This window comes from Ruditapes philippinarum, unplaced genomic scaffold (genome assembly GCF_026571515.1).
Source record: "Ruditapes philippinarum isolate M1 unplaced genomic scaffold, ASM2657151v2 ctg451_1_1_1_1, whole genome shotgun sequence".
In the NCBI taxonomy this organism is placed as follows: Eukaryota; Metazoa; Mollusca; class Bivalvia; order Venerida; family Veneridae; genus Ruditapes; species Ruditapes philippinarum.
In genome coordinates, this window is record NW_026857544.1 from 151,186 (window position 1) to 175,202 (window position 24,017).

Sequence of the window (24,017 nt, forward strand, 5' to 3'; positions counted from 1 at the left end):
TGCTTTACAATTGACTTTGAGTCGTTAGTTATTAATTTATGAAATCAGTTTTCTTTGAAATTTTTGTTTACATCTTACACTAGCAGTAATTTTGCTAAAGATTAATTCAGTAAGACCGTACTAACATTAGACTAAGTATGTTTTGAAATTTACGTTAAGACCAATCAGAAATCACACCATATTTGAAATGTTGCTTTGACTTAGTATCAACTAATAGATTTTATGGAATTGTGAATTACGAATGTTATCAATTACAGTCAGCGTGATCAAGTATAGGATGTGGTCAAGTTGCTGTTGAGATGATTTGCTTTTTATATTGTAACACTTTCTTATAATGTCTCGGTCATTTGACCTTTCTGATGGGGAAATTTTTTACTAAAAAAATTACTGAAAAATTTCCCGACTACAGATAGCTAAACGATATTGGTCATGAACATTATCAAGTATAAGCAGAAACGCTAGGAATCGCCGTTCAGTCGGGAAAAATTGTGAAGTACACTACTTCTCGAACAATAGAACTATGTTTCTTCTTTTAAGAGAAATATTCCGGATATTGTAATCCCGCAAAAGCCTACACACTGGTCTCGAGTTTCTTTTAACTGTTATCAGTTTTGACCAGAGTCAGTATCAGCTGATAAACCATATGCGGTGGTAAACGTGTGTAACCGCCAAGTGCCCCGACGGTAGCCTCAATCCTTCTCCTCATATACTACCAGTAGGCGTCTAATATGCGATTTTGAGGTAAATATTTTGCAATTCTGCTGCAGATCTTGTTCCAGTTGTTGTAGGTTGACTACAGGTGGTTTGTACCATTGCCCAAATTGAATTTAAAATTTCAGTTGTGGTTTTGTCAAAATTGAGGCAAAATGCCGGATGTGAGGAAAAGGGTTGAGGCTACCATCCGGGCACTTGGCGGTACACACGTTATTATCTACATAATGACAAATGACATTTTAGGTTACGTAATCTTCAACATTTTCCAAAAATGTCCATCAATAAATGATTTGTTAACGCTCCAACACCATACTTATAAACACTTACATTTTTGGTAAAAACAACACATTTAACACATTTGCTTATGCTTCAATAATTTGGTCAAGAATAAACTAAACTCACAAATTACCTGATTTATGATTACTAAATTTGTATTGCTACTTATCAAATTACTATTTCTTAGCTCAATCAAGTCGCCATCTTAAATCACAACCAAATTTAAATTTTGCAGGGTGTTCTTAACTTTTTTCCAGGGAAAAGTTGAAGATTGTTAGAATAAATAATAAAACATTGTCGTTTTTTTTTCAATATAATTATGTTTTCTCGATTGAAACATAAATAAGACAGAATTAATTTGTTTCATTTTTATCTCGTTACAGCTACCAATGTCGTTAATGTGGCTTACAACAAGAAAGCTGTTCAATCTAGTGTTTATCAACAACATTATGCAGGAAAGGGAGTTGATGGAAACGCAGACCTATGGAATGCCATGGCTGTCTTATATTGTTCTTTTTCAATTCATTTAACAATTTGGATAATATATAAGTTCACTTCGACTATATTTGACTTGAAAACACCTTATTTAACCGGAATCTATTATATTAATCCACAGTTACAATATATGAAACCATACCGACATCAGTGTATGAAACCGAGGTAGCAATATATAAGTTGATTTCTCAATATATGATTTCAATTCTTCAATATATTGTACCAAAGTAGCCCTGTATGGAACCAAATATCCTTATATGAAGCCGAATTATCAATATATTAATTCATTTTTACAATATATGAAACCATTTTATCAATGTATGGAGCCGAAGTATCAATATATAAGTTGATTATCACATCATATGATACCAATTATTCAATATATGGTACCAAAGTAGCAATGTATGGAACCAGATGTCCTTATATAAAACCGAATGATCAATATATTAAATCGATTTTACAATATATGAAACCATTTTATTTATGTATTAAACTAAGTTCCCGTTATTGTAATTGTTTATTTAAATTTATTGAAATTATTTCAATTTAAAAATATATTAATATGTTATTCATATTACACAATTTAAAATAGATTCATCAGAATATGATTACTGTCAATATCTGTAACTGAAAATATAGTCAGGAACATAACTAGTGCAAGCTTTTTTTATTTATTTTTTTTTTTTTTTGGTTAAATTTCTGAAATACGTTTGAAGTTATTGTGAATACAATTATGTTACTAGTATATGAAATATTTTTTATAAAATGCAATTATTTTAAATCATGCAGTTATTTTTGCATTTTTTTTGTTACCATGGTAACCAAAATACACAATTTTTGCAATCAGTTCATTAAAGAATATTTGTTTGCATTGGATTCATATTTTTATGCTATCATGTTATAGATGTGCGTTTTAAAGTGGACTAACTTAAGTTATGATATTCACCTTTATCATAGAAAAGTTACTGAAATTCTGAGAATTTTATTCTTATGTTTAAAGTTATTATCAATAACTATTTAAAAGAAAAATGAAAAATTCTTTAATATTGTTGTCTTTTTATATAATATATGCATTAATTTGGTGATTAATTAATCATGTTAAGTGCAAAAATATTGCATTTTACGAATTTTATTTTTGCTGCCATGGCAACCGATTTTTGAACTTTGAAAGCAAACGATATTTTTCATATCAAGATATTACATATATTACACTAAGATGAATGATCACTTTATATTTTATTTATTTTATTGTGTATAACTATGGAATTATTTCTAGTTTATATATACCAATAAAAGTTAAAAATGTATTTTTTGTTGTTATGGTGATGTCATACAAATTAGAAATATTTCATAAAATATCAAGTATTTTTTAAAAATAATTGTTTCCAGCTATTCAGCAGATGTTGTTCTACCACAAACTAGTCATAACTCATCTTCGCCCAAATATCACATTTGGGCCAAAAATCGCTGAGCTTGTCACATATATATGTTGATTTTTACATTATATGACACCAATTCCTGATCAATATATAGAGGATATTTGTTTAGTTCAGTGTAAGATCGGAATATATTTCACCGAGTGAGCACCAAAAGGTATATTTCACGAGTGGCACAGCCACGAATGAAATATGAACTTTTGGTGTTCACAAGGTGAAATATATTTCAATCTTACACTAAACTAAACAAATTTTCTTTTTATTACATGCAAAGAAACGTTTTAAAAGGACATTAAAGCTAATACTGAATGAAAAGCGCGCCAAATTAGAATACAACGTGACGTCATTTACGACGTCACGTCAATAAGTTGGTACCCAGTACTGTGCACGCTGGTATTTCACTGAAACAAGGTAAGGGGTTTAAATTCAAAACAGTGAAATTATCAAAGTGGTAATTTCACTGTTTCAAACAGTGAAATTACCAGTTTTATATCACTGATATATTTCTATAAACCGAAAAGCATGTAATAAATTGTCATAGGTTGCTAGTATATGAATCCACTTTCCCAATATATGGAACCAAATGAGCAATGCGTTGAACCATAATGTCATTATATTGACGGGACTTTTTAAAGCTGTTTTCTATCCTTGCACCGGTATTACAGTTTCGCGCCAATATTCCTTGTAGAACTGTCAAAAGACCAGCGTGCTTCACTGATGGTATACTGCACATTTTCTAAATAAGGAAATATTTTCATTTAACGTCACATTCCCGTAAGACAAGTCGCGTGCTTTAAATGACGTCATTGACGCGCGCCTTTTATGAATGAATTGCGTTCTTAGGATGACGTCACTTAACCGTCATGAAGAAAAAAGTGCGTAATGAGATTATCAGTTTTCGTAATTTTTGTTCTGAAAATAATTGATATACAATATGCAAGAAAAAGAATCAAACACCGGTTGTCGGTACAGACGGGAATATCTAGCTCTCGGGTAACTGTTTAGCGGAAACTCGGCAGAGCCTCGTTACTACCGTTAACAGTCACCCTCGAGCTAGATATTCCGGTCTGTACCGGCAGCCGGTGTAAGAATCTTATAATCTACTCACAAAAGTCAAATTATAATTGATTTCATGAAAAAGTATGCATTGTAATAAGAGAACCCACTGACCTCGGCCTTTGACTTGTTGACTTGAAAATAGGCTATTTTGGTTCCATATAATGAAAATTGCTATCATAGAATGTAACATCAACTTATATACTGCTACTTTGGTTCCATACATTAATAAAATGGTTTCATATATTGTAAAAATGACATAAGATATTGAAAATTTGGTTTCATATAAGGGCATCTGGTTCCATATATGGCTACTTTGGTACCATATATTGAAGAACATGTATCATATAAAGTGATAATCAAGTCATATATTGCTACTTTTGTTCCATACATTGATAAAATGGTTTCATATATTGTAAAATTGACATAATATATTGAAAATTCGCGGTTTCATATCAGGACGTCTGGTTCCATACATGGCTACTTTGGTACCATATATTGAAGAACTGGTATCATAATGTGATAACCAACTTACATGTATATATTTCTACTTTAGTTTCAAAAATTGATTAATCGGTTTCATCAGTTAACATAGATTATAAAATAAATCAAAACATAAAAATGAGTATAATGATGATTAACAAAACAGTCAATATATTACAAAAACTAACACAAATATAAAATGAAAATCTTTCAGCGCTCTTTGCTCATCACCGACTGACGATACTACCAGAGACACGGGGAGGAACTGTTGCACGAGGGATGGAGTTCTTATTACTGTCACGGAGTTCGTCGGAAAACTTTCGTGTATACTACAAAACCACTCGTCAAAAATGGTAAATTTTCATCTATAAAAAGTGATTTTTAGGTGCTATATTAAACTTTAATTATTAAGATTGTCTTTATAAGGCCATTTTTATCGCCTCTGCTTAAAATCTTGTAGTTTTGAGTAAATTTTCCAAATGATTTGCCACTTCGTATTGACCTGTTTATTTCTGGTCTACTGGAACTCCATCCTTCGTGTAACAGTTAGAGGGCGAAACAGATTATTATAGGGTTTAGATTTCAAATTAAATCAATCGGGACATTCTTGACAGCTGAATTTATACATCCGACTATCTAAATCAATTAATAATTAGTTGACCTTTCTATATCGTTTTAACATTTTAACTGTATAAATTATTTCTTGACTAAATGTAAGTAAATATTTAATTAAAGTGGTCGACGACTTACAGTTTAAGTCCTTACAAAACTTGTACATGTGATATATATTAATTTTAACAAAATGAGGATATGAAACAAATTGAAACAAGTCAAACAAACGCCAAAATTACCAATTTAATGAGGCAAATGATAATGTTTGCAGTGTTTAATAAACAAATTTTGATATGACACATTTATGTTGATTGTTTTTGTGTTTAAACTTTAATGTCAACCCGAAATTGTTCTCGAAACATGTTAAATGGCTAAATTTTAGATTAAGAGGGGCTTCGACGCCTGATTGCATACTATAAGACTCTGCATGTCTTGTACCTGCAAGGGGATCTAATGTGAGCCACACAAAAGAAAACAGCCACATAAAAGCATTACGGAATGAATGACATCAAAGAGAAAGAACAGTTACCTATTGTTCCTCTAGCCACATTATTACTGTCCCATGAGAGCGGAAGGACAGGCGGACGGACGGAGACTTTGCTCTATCTCTCGCCGCCTTTGCCTTTTCGGCGGGGATAACAAAACTGGCAGTTACACAATTTTAAATGATGTTCCAAATATGACATTTGGGGAGGGAATTACACAAAGATTGGCAACAGATATCGGTTTTGTTTCCCTCGTCGTAGGTTTCTTTTTCGTGCAAGGATTGGCTAAAATAGCTACAATTGGCCAAATAGCCGCGTTTGCCTCCTATTGAAATTGGTTGTTTTTCACCACGCATAATAACTCTATATCTCTTCAATTCTTAAAACAAGATATGAAATAAAGGAATATAATTTAAAGGTTACCTCGCATTCATCTGTTGTGTTATATGAAATGCTCTTTAGTCAGATAATAGTACAACATCTTCATGTCTATCTTGCAGTCAATATGGCGTTTTTCGTCTTTACGGAACCTTTAGTTCTACGAACTAAGACCTAAGTTCTAAGATCTAAGCCCTAGGATCTAACATCTAAATTGAATTGTTGCCATCTAACTTCTGACACAAAACGGCCTCAATGGGCTTCCGTAGGCTTTAGTAGTAATCTGCCCTTATGCATTTTCAGCTAGTGGCTTCGATTGCCTTATCTTATCAAGAAGCCTACTTCACATTACTAGACTAAGTGTGTGTGATCAAATATTGTGTAATACATGGCCTAGGGGGACGGAACGCTTAAATAAAATCAGGTATGTGTTTTGTTAGTAAATATAATCCTGTTTTATTATTTTTTATATTGCATTTCATGAATTTTGCAGTCTAATACAGAATGTAATATTACAGCTTTCAACTTTCAGAACATTGTAAAAAAGAGGCAAAATTTAGTTAGCCGCTATATAAACTGGAAAAGGGCAATGAACCTGGTTCTTAAGATAAGAATAATGGCTGCTGGGTAAAAAATGATTTAAGATAATTCCATTTATTAAGCATTTATGAAATATAAACCATTTAAGTCGTCGTAAATCTGCATTTTTTACTCATTTACGCTAAAAGGTATCATTTAAACTGCAAATAATAATTACAAAATATTGGTACTGCAACCAAGTTTTTTTTCAGAGCTTAATTAGTATTACTTTAACAATTAGACTTTGAACATTACATAATTGTTACTTAAGAGAAAATATTTGTGGCCATTTCAAACCCGCGAGAAAATTTATCGTTTTATCATAAAATGTCGAGTGCAACTTAAAACCAGCGATCTGCCGAATTCATACAAATGTCGCGGGAAACGTATAAACCTCTATATTTTATACAGTTGTTTGAAACAGCAAGGAGCATTTTGACTCCAGTGGGCGGTAGCGTTCATTGTTTGACTGTACATTTTCCCCTCTTTTGTCTATAAAAAGTCAAGAAACAGAAAGAAATCCGCGACAATTTTTTGCAAGTGTTGTAGAAATTCTTCAGAAAGTTGAGAGGAAAATTATAGGCCGCGACGATTTGTTCCTTTACAACGGTCTCATAAAATATCGCGGCGATTAATAACAATTTTCAACCGAGACTTTTTAAAAGATACATTTTCCGGCATAAAAGGTTGAGGCTTAAGCCTGCGTCACATTACACTCCGATTAGGTTTACGATGGGGTACCGATGTCTGAACGGGCTGAAATTGCCAATTTTTTAAAGGTCTCCGGCCGATGACCCTCCGGTGTCAAATTAATTTTCTTCCGGCATCCGGTACATCTCCAGCTCACCGTAGCAGACACGGTAAAATACCCTCCGATACCCGGCCGGGCACCTTTTGTTATCGGTTACATATCGGTTAAAATTTTTTGTTGCAAATAGGCCAGATAACAGAAGGCAACTGGACATTTATCGTACGGTAGTCTGTCGATTACCTTAAGAATATCGACCGGTGTCAGGAGAGAAGATGCCAAGGGTTTTAACCGGGTGACCGGGCGAGTACCCTTCGGAAACCGTCCGAATGCCTAATGGACCACAGAGGGAGAATGACCGTCAACTTCTACTCGGACATGATTGAAATGTTTCTCTCCGATCTCAAATTATCAACGGTGTCCCATCGATCCCTCAATACCGGACGGTCCCCGCTTATATGTGACGTAGGCATTAATGCTCAAAGCAGACTTTTAACAAGGTATGCATCATCATAATAAAATGTTGAAAATTATAACGGTGGCAATCGGATACTTAAAGAAGGCATTTGTTTACGTACCTTAGTCAACTATGTGGACAGAAAAATTCGCGATTTCTTCCGTAAAACTCAACTTTTTACAACAGAAGTGTGACAGAAACTTTCGAGAGTCTTCATAAGCTTCGACATTTTATACAATTTCGACATAAAATCTCGCGGATTTAAAAGTTGCCCACGACATTTTATAAACTGACGGTAAAATTTCTAGACGCTACCGGCCGCCATAGATGAAAGAGAATTGCATAATTGTATCTGGAGCTGTTTTTTTATACAAATTCATTTAAGTTTGATTGTGTTAGAAACTATAAGCCTATTATTTCTGCTAGTATCGTCGAAAATCTGACACTTGGTTTATAGAGATAGTATGTGTAGTAATATCAGCAGTTAGCTATATTATAAATATATGCACATTGAACATGCTCAATAACATTTCTAGAAAAAATTACATCTTGTTGAGTATACACGTGTTTGTGTTATATCACTATTTTGTGAAGTCTACTTGAGTATTATAACTCCCGGCAACATACAAAAAGTTTTCGGGAGCAAATCTGGCAAATTAAGAGAAAGACTCATAAACGAGCGATAAGGCGATACAAATAGCTTAAAGCATGGGATATGCTTAACAGAAAATGATGACCATAGGGCACATCGATACGGCAGATGTCCACCACGTTCAGAAAAAAACCGAAACAGGAAGGCAGACGGAAGAACGAAAAAAAAGTGTTTTAGATGCGGAACATTTCACACGAAATATCTAAACTGTCCAACAAAAGGGAATAAAATGCAACGATTGCGGGAAACTCAATCATTTTAAATCTGTGCGTAAATCTATCAGTGTACATGTAGTGCAAAAAACAAAATGTTATGCGAAATTACATTCACAGTGATAATGAGATTGTTTCATTCACACGGTAAATAAGTTTCATTATTCTCGACCAAACTGCGTTTCTGTTTCACCTAATGCGCTGTTTAAATTTCAAATTGGATACTGGGTCACAAGCTAACATATATTGCCGTTCGCACAATATTCACTTCTGCAGCTTACAACATCCATGTTACCCCCAGACAGTCAGCTGTCATCCTATACTGGTGGCAAATTATCAGTGATAGGGAATGTAATGTTAACATGAAGTTATAAAGGGAAATCCGTGAAAACTACTTTTTATGTAGTAGATAGTCAATCCCCTGCTCTGCTAAGTTTGCAGACATCAATTGACCTTGACCTTGAGCTTATCAAGTTAACATTTTCTGTTGATAAGCAGGGTGTCGAATTATCAAAACAAACGATACTTTCAGATTAAAATGACCTGTTTAAAGGCATTGGCCTGTTTCAAGGGACGTGTTCTTTGCATTGAAAAGAAAATGTAGTGCATGTAGTATGTCAACCGAGACGAGTTCCCGTAGCACTACAGGACAAGCTAAAGAAAGAATTACAATCTATGGTGGAAAAAGGCATTATTACAAAGGTTACAGAACCGAGTGAATGGGTAAATTCTCTAGAAATTGTAGAAAAACCCGCAACATGTAAAATACGAGTATGCTAAGCTTAGATCCGAAAGCACTGAATGACAGTATTGAAAGACCGTAATACCAAATACGTATAATTAAGGATGTAGCTGCCAAATTAATGGACACAAAATATTACAATGTGCTTGATGTCACTAAAGTTAACTGGTCCATTAAACTGAGAGACGAATCGTCATATCTGACTACCGTTAATAGCCCATTTGGACGATATCGGTACTTGCGTTTACTTATAGGAATTCGCAGTTCACAGGACATATTTTCAAGAAAATTTGATGAATCTTTCGAAGATTAGACCGGTGTCACGTCCATAGTTAATGACATTTTAGTGAACGGGCGGAAAAACAAGAGCACGATGAAAATCTTTCAAAGGTGCTGTGACGGGCTAGAGCAAAAGGTATGAAAATTAATCCAGACAAATGCATAATTCACTGTAGGTGCAAACGAGGTCAAATACTTTGCTCAGACGGAATAAAATATGATAAACCTGACCCCGACAAAATTTCAGCAATTATAGACATGACTCCCCCCCCCCCCCCAGAAAAAGTTAGAAACTCTGTTAGGCATGATAACATATTTTGGCAAAGCTTAGCTCAAATATAGTTAGTCCTATGAGGGACTTGCTAAAAAAGACGTATAATTTATATGGGACTGTGCCCAAGATGAGGCATTTAAGAAAGTGAAGCAAGCTATTACGCAATACTCGGTATTTAATTAGCTTATTACGACCCTAAGAAACCAGTCAAGCTCCTAGTCGATCCGAGTAGCTTAGGTATAAGGGTCACCAAGTTGATAAACCAATAGCATTTGCGTCAAAGATATTGACTCAGGCAGAAATTGGTTATGCCAAGTAGAGAAAGAAATGCTAGCCATTCCTTGAGGTTTAAATAGATGCAGGCAATACTGCTATGCAAGGCACACATTTGTGGAATCCGACTACAAACCGATTGTTTCTATTATGAAGAGACACCATGTGTAATACACGGTTTACACCCCCACGACTTCAAAGAATGTTGTTACAGTTACAACAGTATAACATTGAAGTCATTCATGTCAGCGGCATCCACGAAATTTTGTCAGTGACACATACCCAGATTTGACTGAGGGTCTCGAATTACACATACATACAGTCATAAATAGTTTGCCTATAAGTGACGAGAAAATTGAGCAAATCCGTTCAGCCACTCAAAATAATAGTCAATTTTAAACGTTGAAATGAACTATACTTGATGGATTGCCTGACCATCTATAGAAATGACTGTCCAAAAAATGTGTTAGAGTTTTGGAATCATAGGGACGTATTGTCTGTTAGAAATGATATAATCTTAATAGGTCAAAAGATTGTAATACCCAAAGACACGATACAACGATGATACATGCACACTGCGCATGCAAAATAGCATGTATAGCCAGTCTCGGGATTTTAAGAGAATAAATTTACATCTTGTAGAGTATACACGTGTTTGTGTTATATCACTATTTTGTGAAGTCTACTTGATTATTATAACTCAAAACAAAAAAACAGTATACATGTATAGGAAATCACTTTTCCTTCTTGTTGAAAACTAAAAAGTTCAGAGCTTAAATATTTTAGTATGTAGCCTTGCCTAGTAGATCTCTGTAAAAGAAATTATGATTTATGTCCGTTGGGTAAAAAGGCATGCCCCTGATGTCGCTTAGTAATAACTGAGGGTCGGAAATAAACAAGCATTTCATTCTTTGCAGACGGATTTGTTTGCGTCTTTCAAGCTAAAAGAAACTGATTACAATATAATTTATTACAAACGATTAAAGCCTATTTTTCAATATTGAAAGCATTGGATTGTTATTCAGTTGGTGACTGGTTCCTTTTGCGCCGTTTGAAGTATTTTACTTTTTAATCATTTGTAAATTTGAAAAAAAAAATTTTAGTTCGTCGTCCGTTGTTATTAACTGTTTCTATAAAGAACACCCCAACTTCTCTGTGAATTTTGACCAAACTTTACAAGCATGATCCTTAGGTGGCCCTCAATAAAGTCTTATAAATTGCTTCAGCCTGATGCATACATAGGTCACAGAAGCTAAAATATACTTAAGAAATGAAATCCCACCCAAACGTCTCTTCTACAACTATAATTGTCCTGCCCCTAGAGTCACTACATTTTTACTGACTGATTAATACAGAAAAATACATTCAAGTCTTTGTTTTGAGGAACTGCAGTTATGTGGCATGTAACATTGCCTAACTGTCACACCATGACGTTCTGGTCAGCGTTCTATAAAATTTTAGGAAACGTTGGTAGTTGCAAATGGTTGCTGGGAAAGAGCCAGAAGAACGTTGTGACGTCAGAAATCCCGCGAATCAGCGTAGAACGCTGGTCCGTAAAAAGTTTTGAACATGCACAGAAGTTCTCACTTAGACCAGCTATCTTCAACGTTAAAATTTCAAACGCTGAAGGACCTTTAGGAAAATTAATGGAAGGTTTTACTAACTTTCACTGAGCGTTGCACCCGTTCGGCTATCTTAGTCAGTCGTTACTCAATCGCTACTTGGTTGTTTGCTTTGCAGTGAACGACTCACTGGCGACCTGTCACCGACCGCTGAATGGTCTTCAAGCGCACAAAACGCGTGACTTAAGGTAAACAAACATCCTTTCAGCGTCCATTGAGCGTCATTCGACCGTTTCACGAACGTCTATGCATATGTATAAAGCAAGGTTCAATTGATTTTAGACTATCGTATAGAACACCTTCTATGGGAGATCCTGAAAAATTTAGTAGTAGGCTATATATGTTTGCTATAGCAAAGAATCTAGAAGATGTACTGAACTTAAACATAACTGAGGGAATTCATCCGCAGAGAACACCCCGACATTCATCCACAGAGCAGAAGACCCCGACGAAGACAACAGCGTTGGACAAAATCATGAATTTAAAGAAGTCAAAGATTTGGAAATACAAAATGTAAGAAGTAGGAGAAGCCCTCATCCCAATCTTTTTTTCTTGGCGTCATAATGCTGACTATACAAACTCACAAGAACAACTGAATTCACTATCTATGAAATTCTAGCGTTCTGTACCCGTATAGTCGTAAAAAATAAACACACCATAAAACACTAATATGTCGTTATTCACGCGTTAGCCACACGCACACAACGTTCGTCAGGTGTTGACAAAAAGTTCATCCCGCGCCAGTGGCACGTTACCACACGCTTTTAGGTTTCTGACGTATTTAACTTGGTTACTGTTGCATTAGACACACGCTAATTATGTACGTTAGACGCACGTTTATCACACGACAGATGTGTCAACCTCATTTAATAACGTTCAAAAATTGAACGATTGAAACGTTGATAGAGAGTTGACCAGAACGTTATGGTGTGACGGACCCTTAGCAGACCTCTACAAAAATCATAGAAGTAATGTCCCTTGGGTCAAAAAATGGACCCAACCTCGGGTCACATAGTTTTACAGACTTGCGTGAAGTAAAAAGTCTACAATGCCCAGAGTTTAGATATCTGGCATGTAACAACACATTGTGGTCCTTTACAAAAGTAATATAAATCATTATCCAGAAAATTTGCCCCGCGTATGGGGTTACTTATTTTATAAAGACATATAGCAAAAGCGATTAAAGTTAACAATGCCACGGCTTAGATAATTTGCACGTAGCATTGCCAAATAGATATCTAAAAAAGGTTGCGCGCCTTGTGATAAAAATGACTCTGCCATACCGGTATAGTTCACACATACCTGTATTGTTAAACATTTCAAAACTTCTCAAAACTACAAAAGCCAGGTCTAAGATATTTTGTGCGTAACAAATCCAAAGGAGATAAATACAAGAGCAGTTAATCTTGCTTTGGTGTGCTTATCAGCAACATTTGATAAACATTTTTATTCAGGCTTTTTGTAGCTTTTATTCACTCAATTTCATCCGGTTGTAGTCTACTTGAGACAAAAACGTTGTATTTAAATTTTTGCGTGAGGTAAATGTCATACGTGCCTAGTAGTATAATGCATGACAAATGCATTAAGTTTTTGGCCCTAGACATTAAACACATGGGTCGCCTGATGATAGCCAATTAGGCAATTGTATTGAAGGGTAATTTAATAGTTTGTTTCCTATATATCTCATCTGCATCGTAGCATGTTGCAATAACTTGAGGTTATCTTTAACCAAGTCCTGTCAAAGTTTCACTCTAATTGCATTAGTAGTACTGTAAAAAATGAAAGAAAATTAAAGGTCATAACTCGGATAAAATCATTGAACTGGAAAATAGCGACGATATGCACAACTAGATTTGGCACTGATTATTCCTGAAAAGTTTAGATAAAATTGCATCAGAAGTCCGGACAAGTGCTGTGACAGAAAGACAAACAAACATCGAATTTTTCACTTGAAAGTTATCCAATCAGTGGTGCAAAAGTTATTGAAAATAGCACTTTTTATACTTTTACAAAAGATTCTGAATAACCTATTTCATTCAATTTGGAGATTCTCGTTTAGTCTTTCTATAAATATTAATCGAAATAATTCCACAATATCGATACTTTTTGAATAGCTGCGTTGGTCACATTTGCGATGGCTCTTTCACATTGCCGATGGTAACGGCACCGTGTCGATGGCTTGATCACATTTGAACAAATGTTAATATTTATCTCAAACTAAGCTCTGTGAAATAGTTTTCTAAAGATCGAAGTGATAATTTCTATCTTATGTGCAATTAATGACTGTATTTTGTAGTATTTATCATCATATTTCTACTGCGTTACTAACGCAGTAGGGGCTATTTATGCATGTTTTGACTTCTTTATGGTAATTTACGTGGATTTTAAGTGCCGATTGTAATGTGATAAGTACTTTCTTTGTTCATTTAACAATATTTTACCTTTAAATACATTTTCAAAATTTTCATGAAAATTAGGATGAATCTGGAGGCATGCTGCTTTAAAGTTTACATAACATATTTACAACTTTATAGTTTTAACATAGTACTTTTTACAAACAATATTTACAACATATATTCATGTCATATCTATTTGTTAAGTAAGCAGTCAACTGTATAAATACAATGCAAACATCTTTCATTTAAAACACAACAGTCTTTTGTTGCCTTTCACACCTTCACACCTCTGTTCAATTTATACCAAAGTAAATAACAACTTTTTATGGTGCTAACATTATCACTTTTTTCACTTGAAATGGGATTTTTTAGAATAGAATTTTTTTTTATTTTTATTTATACATTTTAGGAACATAGCACATGATACAAAATATAAAATCATACAGTTAAGAGATAACATATATAAATCATATAAATAAAATGAGATCATAAAATTGCATAAAAGAGCACACTTTTGTCATAAAAAATAAAATAAGAGGTACTATGCACCTATGGATAGCCCATTAAGCTAAATGCTTATTTCCAATGGGGTCCATAGAAATAAAAAAAAACAACATAATTTTAACCCTTTCCCCCCCCCTAAGAAAAAAAACAACAAAAAACAACAAGATAAAAAACTAAACTAAACTTTGGTCAAAATTTTGGTTGAAAAAGGAAATATATTTATAAAAGTATGCCCTTTTTAAAATAAGCCTAGTATTACTATCACAGAAATATTTGATCACAGTGCCTAACACATTAGTTGTACACATATATATCTTCTGAAAGACTTTTATAACTTTCTAGTAGGTACTTTTTAACAGATTTTTTGTATTGCACAAAATTATTAATGGATTTTATATACTCTGGCAGATCATTCCAGTCTTTAATTCCATTATAATAAAAGGTCTGTTTCATCACAGAATTACACTGGGGGACAATAAAATTAAAATTGCTTGATCTAGTGTTGTAAAATCTTGCATCAGCACAACATCTAAAGTCGGCTCTAAGGTATGATGGACTCTTTTTGTAAAAAATCTTATACATATGATTGAGTCTTAACTGTTTGACTCTGTTTTCTACATTTAACCAATTTAATTTTTCAAACTCATACACTGTTACAGAAGTTCTGGGCGTTAAGTTTTGGACAAATCTTAATACCTTATTCTGAGTAATTTGTAACTTTCTTTTCAAATGTTTTGATAAACCTTCATACCAAGAGGAACAAGAGTAGTCAAAATGACTAAATGAAGAAATTAATTAGTGTTTATTTTTCTCTTTTACTAGTAAAAACAAAGTAATAAAAGATTTTAATAAGAGTATTTTAGGGTAAAGAGTCATTGAGTCTGTTTATCTTAATTTAATTTTTACTTAAGGTCTTTAGTGCTTTTTATGATGAAAACTATGCTAACATTTGAAGGAATATTGCAGTAAATTATCTTTAGATTTGATAACTTACTTTTTCACGAAAATAAAATATAGTTAATGTCATTTACAGCTTTATTTTATGAGAAAAATTGATGTTATTTTTAATTTTTATCAACACCAAAAGTACTGGGTAATGCAGTAGCAGTACCACTTTTTAAGACAGTAATGCAGTACCAGTACCAGTAGTAGCAATATTTTGTAAGAGTAATTCAGTATCAGTACCAGTACTTGCAAAATTGATGCAGTACGTACTGCAGTACCAGTACCAGTACCAGTAATGCAGCTCTGCTATAAAGAAATCACTACAGATGTGTCTCAACGTAGTAGAAAACACACGTAGCATAGCATTCTCCGATTTTTGGAAAACAAGCATATTAAAAATGCGACTATTTTTAGAAACCTTTTTCAGCTTTGTTTCGGCTGATGGCTCTCATTTAAACAGATCCCCGGAATATAAAAGAGCCATCTGAAGTAGGAGTGATATACCGCTCGCAACGGTAGTTAATAGGCACAGATAAAGTATAGCAGTCTCAACTACAGAGGGTTCATTACAATAATTGATTTTTTTGTACATAACAAGTGATTTGTATATTATTTTACTTGTTTCTTTTTATTTCAGAGTCGACAGGTAATAGCACGTGACGTTATGGCAGAAGGAGGTGACGATCCGTAAGAATTGATTACTTAATATATACATCTTATTGTATGTTTTAAACATCACTGCTAGAATTTAAATAATCAAAGCAAGATACAAATTTCCGTTTACATTATAAAACTCGATCTTCCGGGTTTGGATATTTTTAGAGTCTTATGTATGTTTTCAACTAAGACGCATGTGTTTAATCTAAGCATTTGCATTACATGCATGATTATAATTATTGTGCAAACACTTACACAACTGTTAAGGGAAAAACAACTGATTGTTTCAGAAAGAATGAAAATAGTTTTAAATCTACATTTTTACAGAAACACTAAAAATTGGCTGCAAGTGACTTGCCAAAGAGAAGCAATTATACATTAATGTCTCTTAACATAATCATCATTGGGTCAAAAAATGGACCTACCCTCGGGTCACATAGTTTAGCAGACTTGCGTGAAGTAAAAAGTCTTAAAACTTCAACTACAATGCCCATAGTTTAGATATCTGACATGTAACATTTAATAAATAAAACGTCGCCCCGCGGGCGAAAGTTAAGAAATAAAACGACGGGGGCGTGGAGCGAAAACACGCTAATTAGCGCCCCTGCTAATTGGCATGTTTTCCTTCCCTGCCCCTGCCATTTTTACTTGTTACTTATTGACTTCTCCCTTGGCGTGGTCGCGGGACGAAAACACGCTTATAAGCGAGGGCACGTGGCTAAGTTTTATTTATTTCACTACGCCCGCGCCCCCGCTAATAATCATATGTTCGTCCCGCGACCCCGCCGTTTTATTTCTTAAATATCGCCCCGCGCTCCCGCGGGACGAAGTTAAATTCATTAAACTTCGCCCACCGCCCTCCCTAATAAGCGTGTTTCCGCCATTTTAACATGTGAATTATCGACTTTTCGCTTGGAGGAATCACGGGACGAAAACACGCTAATAAGCGGAAGCGGCGAAGTTTTTTTTTATTAGATCACTTAGATCGAGGAAATTAGAGAACTTTTTTATTTTCTCATTTTTGTGAAGTTGGCGGCCGCCAAGTTGGCGGCCTGGCGGCCAAAAATTTTAATGTTGTAGAAATGTTATTTAAACAATAAAACATCATTTAATGAAGTTCTAAAGAGAATTCTTGTTATTTAAAGGATGTATAAAAAGGAAAAATTCACTTTGAGAACACTTTTTTATTTTTTCATTTTTGTGAAGTTAGCGGCCTGGCGGCCCTGCGGTCTGGCGACCAAAAATTTTAATGTGTAGAAATGTAATTTAAACAATAAAACGGCATTTAATGAAGTTCTAAAGACAATTCTTGTTTCTTAAAAGAAATATGAAAAGAAAATATCACTTTGAGAAAGCATTTTTATTTTATCTTTTTTTGTGAAGTTCTTTAGACAATTCTTGTCATTTAAAGGATATATAAATAGAAAAAATCGCTTTGAGGAAACTTTCTTATTTTCTCATTTTTGTGAAGTTGGCGGCCTGGCGGCTTAAAATTTTACTGATGTTAAAGTTTGGACATGAATGAAAAACGACTTTTAAGTTCAAGTTTGGTATTTTTCGCCATTTATAGTTTTAAAACATTCTACCGATGCCATTTGCCAGCGACGAGCACGCTTCGAGCGGAAGTGTGAAGCTGTTTAGTTTAGCCAATGTAGTTGTAGTTACATGTATATAAGTATAAAATCAAATCGATTTTATTTATATAAAACATATCACAAAAACATAACACGTGTATAGATTTTGACCGACATACATTTCAAATTATATTTAAGCACCCTTCAGACACCTGGTAACCACTATTTATATCATTTATTTGAACAAAGTTATGGCAATTAATATGAAATTACAAATGTTTATCGAAAATATTAATTCCTTTTGCATTATTTTCATTTGACCGAATGTCTGTCAGATACTAAGCTTTTAACAACATATACAACACTATCAAAATGCATAAAACTGGTAAAAGCACATATGCCATTTTATAAAGAATTATATAAGACGTGTAAGCAAAGTTTAAATACGTAAATATAATAAAAATCATATTTACATATATAATCATATACAATACACATATTACTTTATATTTATTGAGAGTACCTTCTTTTTATCATTCATATTTCTACTAATATGTCTAAAAGTCTATGTATAAAGCAAATTAATGGTTGGTTTGAGATAAAGTTTGCTGTGAAATTAGATAATTAAATACGTGTGTGGACTTTATTTTAATCAAATATAAGGTTAGCTTTTAAAAAAGCTAGTAGCGACTCGCTTCGTTTTTTTTTTCCAGGGGTGTGTTTAACTGTAAAAATGACAGTTCTGTTAGCTGAAGAGACTTCAGCGAACATCAAAATAAAAGTGACATATAGAAATATGAGTATATATGAAGATGCATGTAAACAGATAGAATGAAGTCCCTATGTTTATGCACATTTACTATATGGCCTGTTGACCTTGACCAAAGAATGTTAGATAGGTAGAATTCATAAAGATGTCTCTTTATACGAAGTTAAGTTGTAATATGTTATTTAGTATTGGAATGAGTGACAGACACAAGCCCTTTGTCAATCAATTCAGCCAGAAAAGTCGGGATCGTATTAAAAAATATAGGGATCCCGGAAATTGACCAGTCTAAGAAGATGTTTTTCAGGATTAGCCGGGATCGTATTAAAACATATAGGGATCCCGGGAATTGACCAGTTCAAGAATATAGTTTTCAGAAAAGCCGGGATCGTATTAAAATATATAGAGATCTCAGGAATTGGCTAGTTCAAGAATTTAGTTTTCAGAAAAGCTGAATATATATAAAACATTATAACATTAAAATATTAAAACATATAGGGATCCCGGGATTCGACCAATTCAAGAATATAGTCTTTGATAAATCATTGTGATAAGATGAGCTTGACCTATCAAAGTTCATTCAGTTGGGTAAAAAGGCAAGATTTTAGCATTTTATGATTCAAGCGCCTTGTCCGGTATATACCGGAATACGGTATTTAGTGTGGTGCTCCAATCCTTTTTGGCTTGCAGCCACGGCTGCAAGCCATTTCATCTGGAAAACTTGTTCCGGTTAGGTGGTTTCCTGCTTACATCTGTTGGTGCATGATTGAACGGGAAACCAGCTGCAATCGTGCCAATCGCAACTTTTCGGCCTTTTCCGTCAGTCTTCGGATTAATGATAATAGCCGATGTAGTTCCGATTGCAATCGTGACAATTCGGGCGATTCCGTCATACTGCGGAGTAATATTACGGAAATCTAAGCTATTTTAGTTACTTCGGTAATCCCAGTTTGTGTATATAAATAGGATTTCTATTTTTACTTGATTTATCGGTTTAAACCGTCATAAATTATAAACGAAATTGTTCCGTTTCATTTGTTTTTCAAGACGCAAAAGTTAGTTTCTTTTATTATTGTTTTTTTTTGTCTGTATTAGTTTTATACAATAGAGAATGGTGACTGTAGTATTATTCCGTCTTCAAAGGGTTGTCCTGCTTACCAAATCACGCATGATCGAGTTATATTTAGATCTACTGAACGCAATTAAACTTCTTGGTGTGGTAATCTAAAAATAGCCCATGCATATCATTAACCTTGCCACGTGCTGTTCTATGTATCATAGTTGATACATGCTTATTAATTGGTACCACGTAACGAAGTATTTTAGTGCATTTACTTGTCTATAAAGCAAAGGAATGAGTTCGCTGCGAAAAAGGGGACATGAGATGTGCACACTTGTTTTCCTTCAGTATCACGTTAATATTTTTACGATTGATCATTTTCTTTATTAGTTTTATACAATAGAGAATAGATCTAAATCGTTTTGACAAAAAAATATTCGGTTTTCCAAAAAAAAAAAAAAACAACTAAATAAACCCTTTATGATATACAAATACCGTTATTCAAAAAAAAATGTGATAATAAATTGAAACCCCCAAAAAAAGAACAATTTTAAAGGGTTGGGATGAAGGCACAACTGTGCAAGCCTTTCCTTTTAAAAGGAAACTTTATTTTTAGTCTCACTCAGTAAATACATACACTAAATACCGGAAAGGATAAAATGACCGGAAAAAAAAGAAAAAGATAAAAAATGCACAGAACCAAATGTACACTTATGTTTATTAACCAAACGAAAACTTACTTCAGAGAAAACAGGTGAAATCGCTAAATCAAAAGTCAGTGTAAATATGATTTATTGAAAAGAATTCACGAAAACAAACATTTAATCATCATTATATCTTTGCGCTCAAAGCAATACTTGCTGCTTTTTAAAAATGGCGTGAAAATTGAAGTTTTTTTTTACGCTATGTAAGATTAAATTTGATTTGCTAAATAATTTTGGATTCCAGCCCAGACAGATAAATTTTGTAGAAAGCTGGAAGCCAAGCTTCGATTAAATTTTTGGATGGATTGGGAGTTAAGGTTGTTTCTCAGTAAAATCCTAACGTAATACCGGCTCGCCGGCAAAATTAGACACATCATGACGAAATACAGTAATATGGAACGTCTTCATGGCGAAGTTGGTAAAGCCGTTGGTATGCGTCTTAACATTTCATCACGAGTTCGAACCTCAAGTTGTCTTACTTTTTTTTTCTTTCCCTATTTTTCTTAAAATTTTATGATAGATGCAATGAATTGGAATATCAATGTAGTTTTGTTATAATATCTAATAATTTTGATATACCGTGAAAAAAGTTTTATCCTGTGTTTTGTGTAGTATGTAGTAGTCATAGTATCATAATTTATTATCTCTCATGAATAGACTCCAAAGAAAATAGAGACTGCAAGAGTCAACTATATATATTTGCCTCGTTTCCAGAATACAACAAACATCCAAACATTGAAGAATTTGTACAAATAGGAAAAGAATATATATAGAAGTCAACACAAAAATTAAACTTATTACGAGCTCGAAGAGCATATAAAAAGGGCCTGCTAGAAATTGTGTATTACTGTTACGCAAGTGAAAAATAGATGGTAATGAAAATTTTGAACGGAACTTGTACTTGGAGTGATGAACATTTCTATTTTTCAATTTGGAGATCAAAATAATGTTTATTTATTATATATTTATATTTATAAGAAGTTCGTGAATGTAGAAGCACATTTGGCACGAATCTCTATGTTTCTATCTAATGCGAGTTTTGTGCTCATGTTAAATTTTTCAAGTGTTACATTTGTCGTATCTATCTTTTCCTTCTATATATATGATCCACATTTATATATATGACGGAGCAAGAGTATATTCAGCTGATACTTTAGTAACATAAAGCTTATGGTGTCAGTGGTCAATGAATACAGCATTGGACTCCTAACTATTAGGTCACATATTCTAATTATGGAATAGTAATTGGGTCACGACACCCATTTCCCGCTCTAGAGATACTGTACATTTATTCTGGGAATGTCTATACAACACTATAGGAAATAAGTGTTTAAAAACATCAATAGCAAGAACGATATATATAAACATGTGTCATGATAATAAATTAAACAACTATATACATTTACTCGCAAAATACAACATATGCACATGTTAGTACAAATCAATGTTTAAAAATTTCAAGATCACGTATTGAACTTAAACAAATAACAGCGTTCAAATGATAACATGGGAAACATTCAATACAACCTAGCAACGATTTTTCACCCGAATAACGGCTAATTTACACTTGTGCTAGAATTTGGAATCCCAACCATTTATCCATTTTTTCAACCTTCAGTTTCATCCAATAGCAAGGAGGTAATCATTTAGGGTATGATCATAACCCCATGCTATAATCATGAGTTATTGCTAATAAATGTGTAAGCAAAAGTTATTTTGTCAGTAAAGGATGATTACCTGACCTATACACATGGTTTGGACGGGGAGAATAAATTGGATGGGACCCGAAAAAATATTGTTTTAAAACTTCATAAAATAAAAAAGTGTACTTCTCAAAGTGAATTTTTCCTTTTATATGTCCTTTAAATAACAAGAATTGTCTTTAGAACTTCATTAAATGCCGTTTTATTAGCTCGACTTTTTTTGTTTGAAAAAAAAGTAGAGGTATTGCTATAGTCAGGTCGGCGTTGCCGTTGCCGTCCGCAAACTTGTACCTGGATCATAACTTTTTTATTTCTTGGTGTATTGTCTTCATACTTGGCCACAACAACCCTTGGGACAAGACCTTTCAGTAGACCACACTTACCTTGACCTTCATCCATAAATGACCTTGACCTTCAAGGTTAAAAGTCCAATTTTTGCTTGTTCATGCTGTTATTGGCTGTAACTTTGTTATTTTTGAATGGATTGTCTTCAAACTTGAACATAATAATCTTCAAGGATATCCCTTAAAAATAACCCAGACCTTGACCTTCACTCATAAATGATCTTGACTTTGAAGGTCAAATTATTGAAATTTTCATTTTTTTGGTTATTATTGGCTGTAACTTTGTTATTTTTGAATGGATTGTCTTCAAACTTGAACATAATTATCTTCAGGGATATCCCTTAAAAATAACTAGACAGACCTTGACCTTCACTCATAAATGACCTTGACTTTGAAGGTCAAATTATTGAAATTTTCATTTTGTTGGCTATTATTGGCTGTAACTTTGTTATTTTTGAATGGATTGTCTTGAAACTTGAACATAATAATCTTCAAAGATAACTGTTAAAAATATACCGAAAGACCTTGACCTTCACTCATTAATGACATTGTCTTTGAAGGTCAAATTATTGAAATTTTCATTGTTTTGGCGGTAACTGACTGTAACTTTGCTATTATTGAAGGGATCAACTTCATATTATAACAGAACATTCTTAAGGACCAGACCTCGTTGTTTATCAAACCCAAATTTGCTTGGGCTCTTTAATGACCTTGACCTTGAAGGTTAAATTACTGATTTTTCTCAGATTTGTGCATTAAATGACCATAATTATATATTTATTGGTGTGTGTGTGTGTGTGTTTGTGCGTGTGCGTGTGTGTGTGTGTGTGTGTGTGTGTGTGTGTATATATTTACAACAACAACAAGAATTGCGTCATTGTTTCTATTTATAGAATTGCGTCATTGTTTCTATTTATAGAAATTGCGTCATTGTTTCTATTTATAGAAATTGCGTCATTGTTGCTATTTTTAGAAATTGCGTCATTGTTTCTATTTTTAGAAATTGCGTCATTGTTTCTATTTTAAGAAATTGCGTCATTGTTTCTATTTTAAGAAATTGCGTCATTGTTGCTTTTTATAGAAATTGCGTCATTGTTGCTATTTATAGAAATTGCGTCATTGTTGCTATTTATAGAAATTGCGTCATTGTTGCTATTTTTAGAAATTGCGTCATTGTTGCTATTTTTAGAAATTGCCTCATTGTTTTTTATTTTTAAAAATTGCCTCATTGTTTTTATTTTTAAAAATTGCGTCATTGTTGCTATTTATAGAAATTGCGTCATTGTTGCTATTTTTAGAAATGGCGTCATTGTTTCTATTTTTAGAAATGGCGTCATTGTTGCTATTTTTAGAAATGGCGTCATTGTTGCTATTTATAGAAATGGCGTCATTGTTGCTATTTATAGAAATTGCGTCATTGTTGCTATTTTTAGAAATTGCGTCATTGTTGCTATTTTTAGAAATTGCGTCATTGTTGCTATTTATAGAAATTGCGTCATGTTGCTATTTTTAGAAATAGCGTAATGTTTCTATTCATATATATATACAAAATATATAAACAAAACTAATGTGACAAGACAGACCAGCTAAA

The 24,017-nt window shown here is 33.4% G+C and overlaps 1 protein-coding gene across 1 annotated transcript in view; it reads left to right on the forward strand.

Annotated features, from left to right (window-relative positions):
- Nucleotides 1-6,316: 6,316 nt before the first annotated feature.
- The window catches only part of LOC132750117 (guanylate-binding protein 1-like), a gene marked incomplete at its 3' end in the record, with an annotated part of 63,978 nt that continues 46,277 nt past the window's right edge, over nt 6,317-24,017 (forward strand). Inside the window, exons 1-2 of the mRNA XM_060740060.1 lie at nt 6,317-6,359; nt 16,256-16,305. Coding sequence (XP_060596043.1) covers nt 16,283-16,305 — 23 coding nt within the window. The remainder of the gene's footprint in view (nt 6,360-16,255; nt 16,306-24,017) is intronic.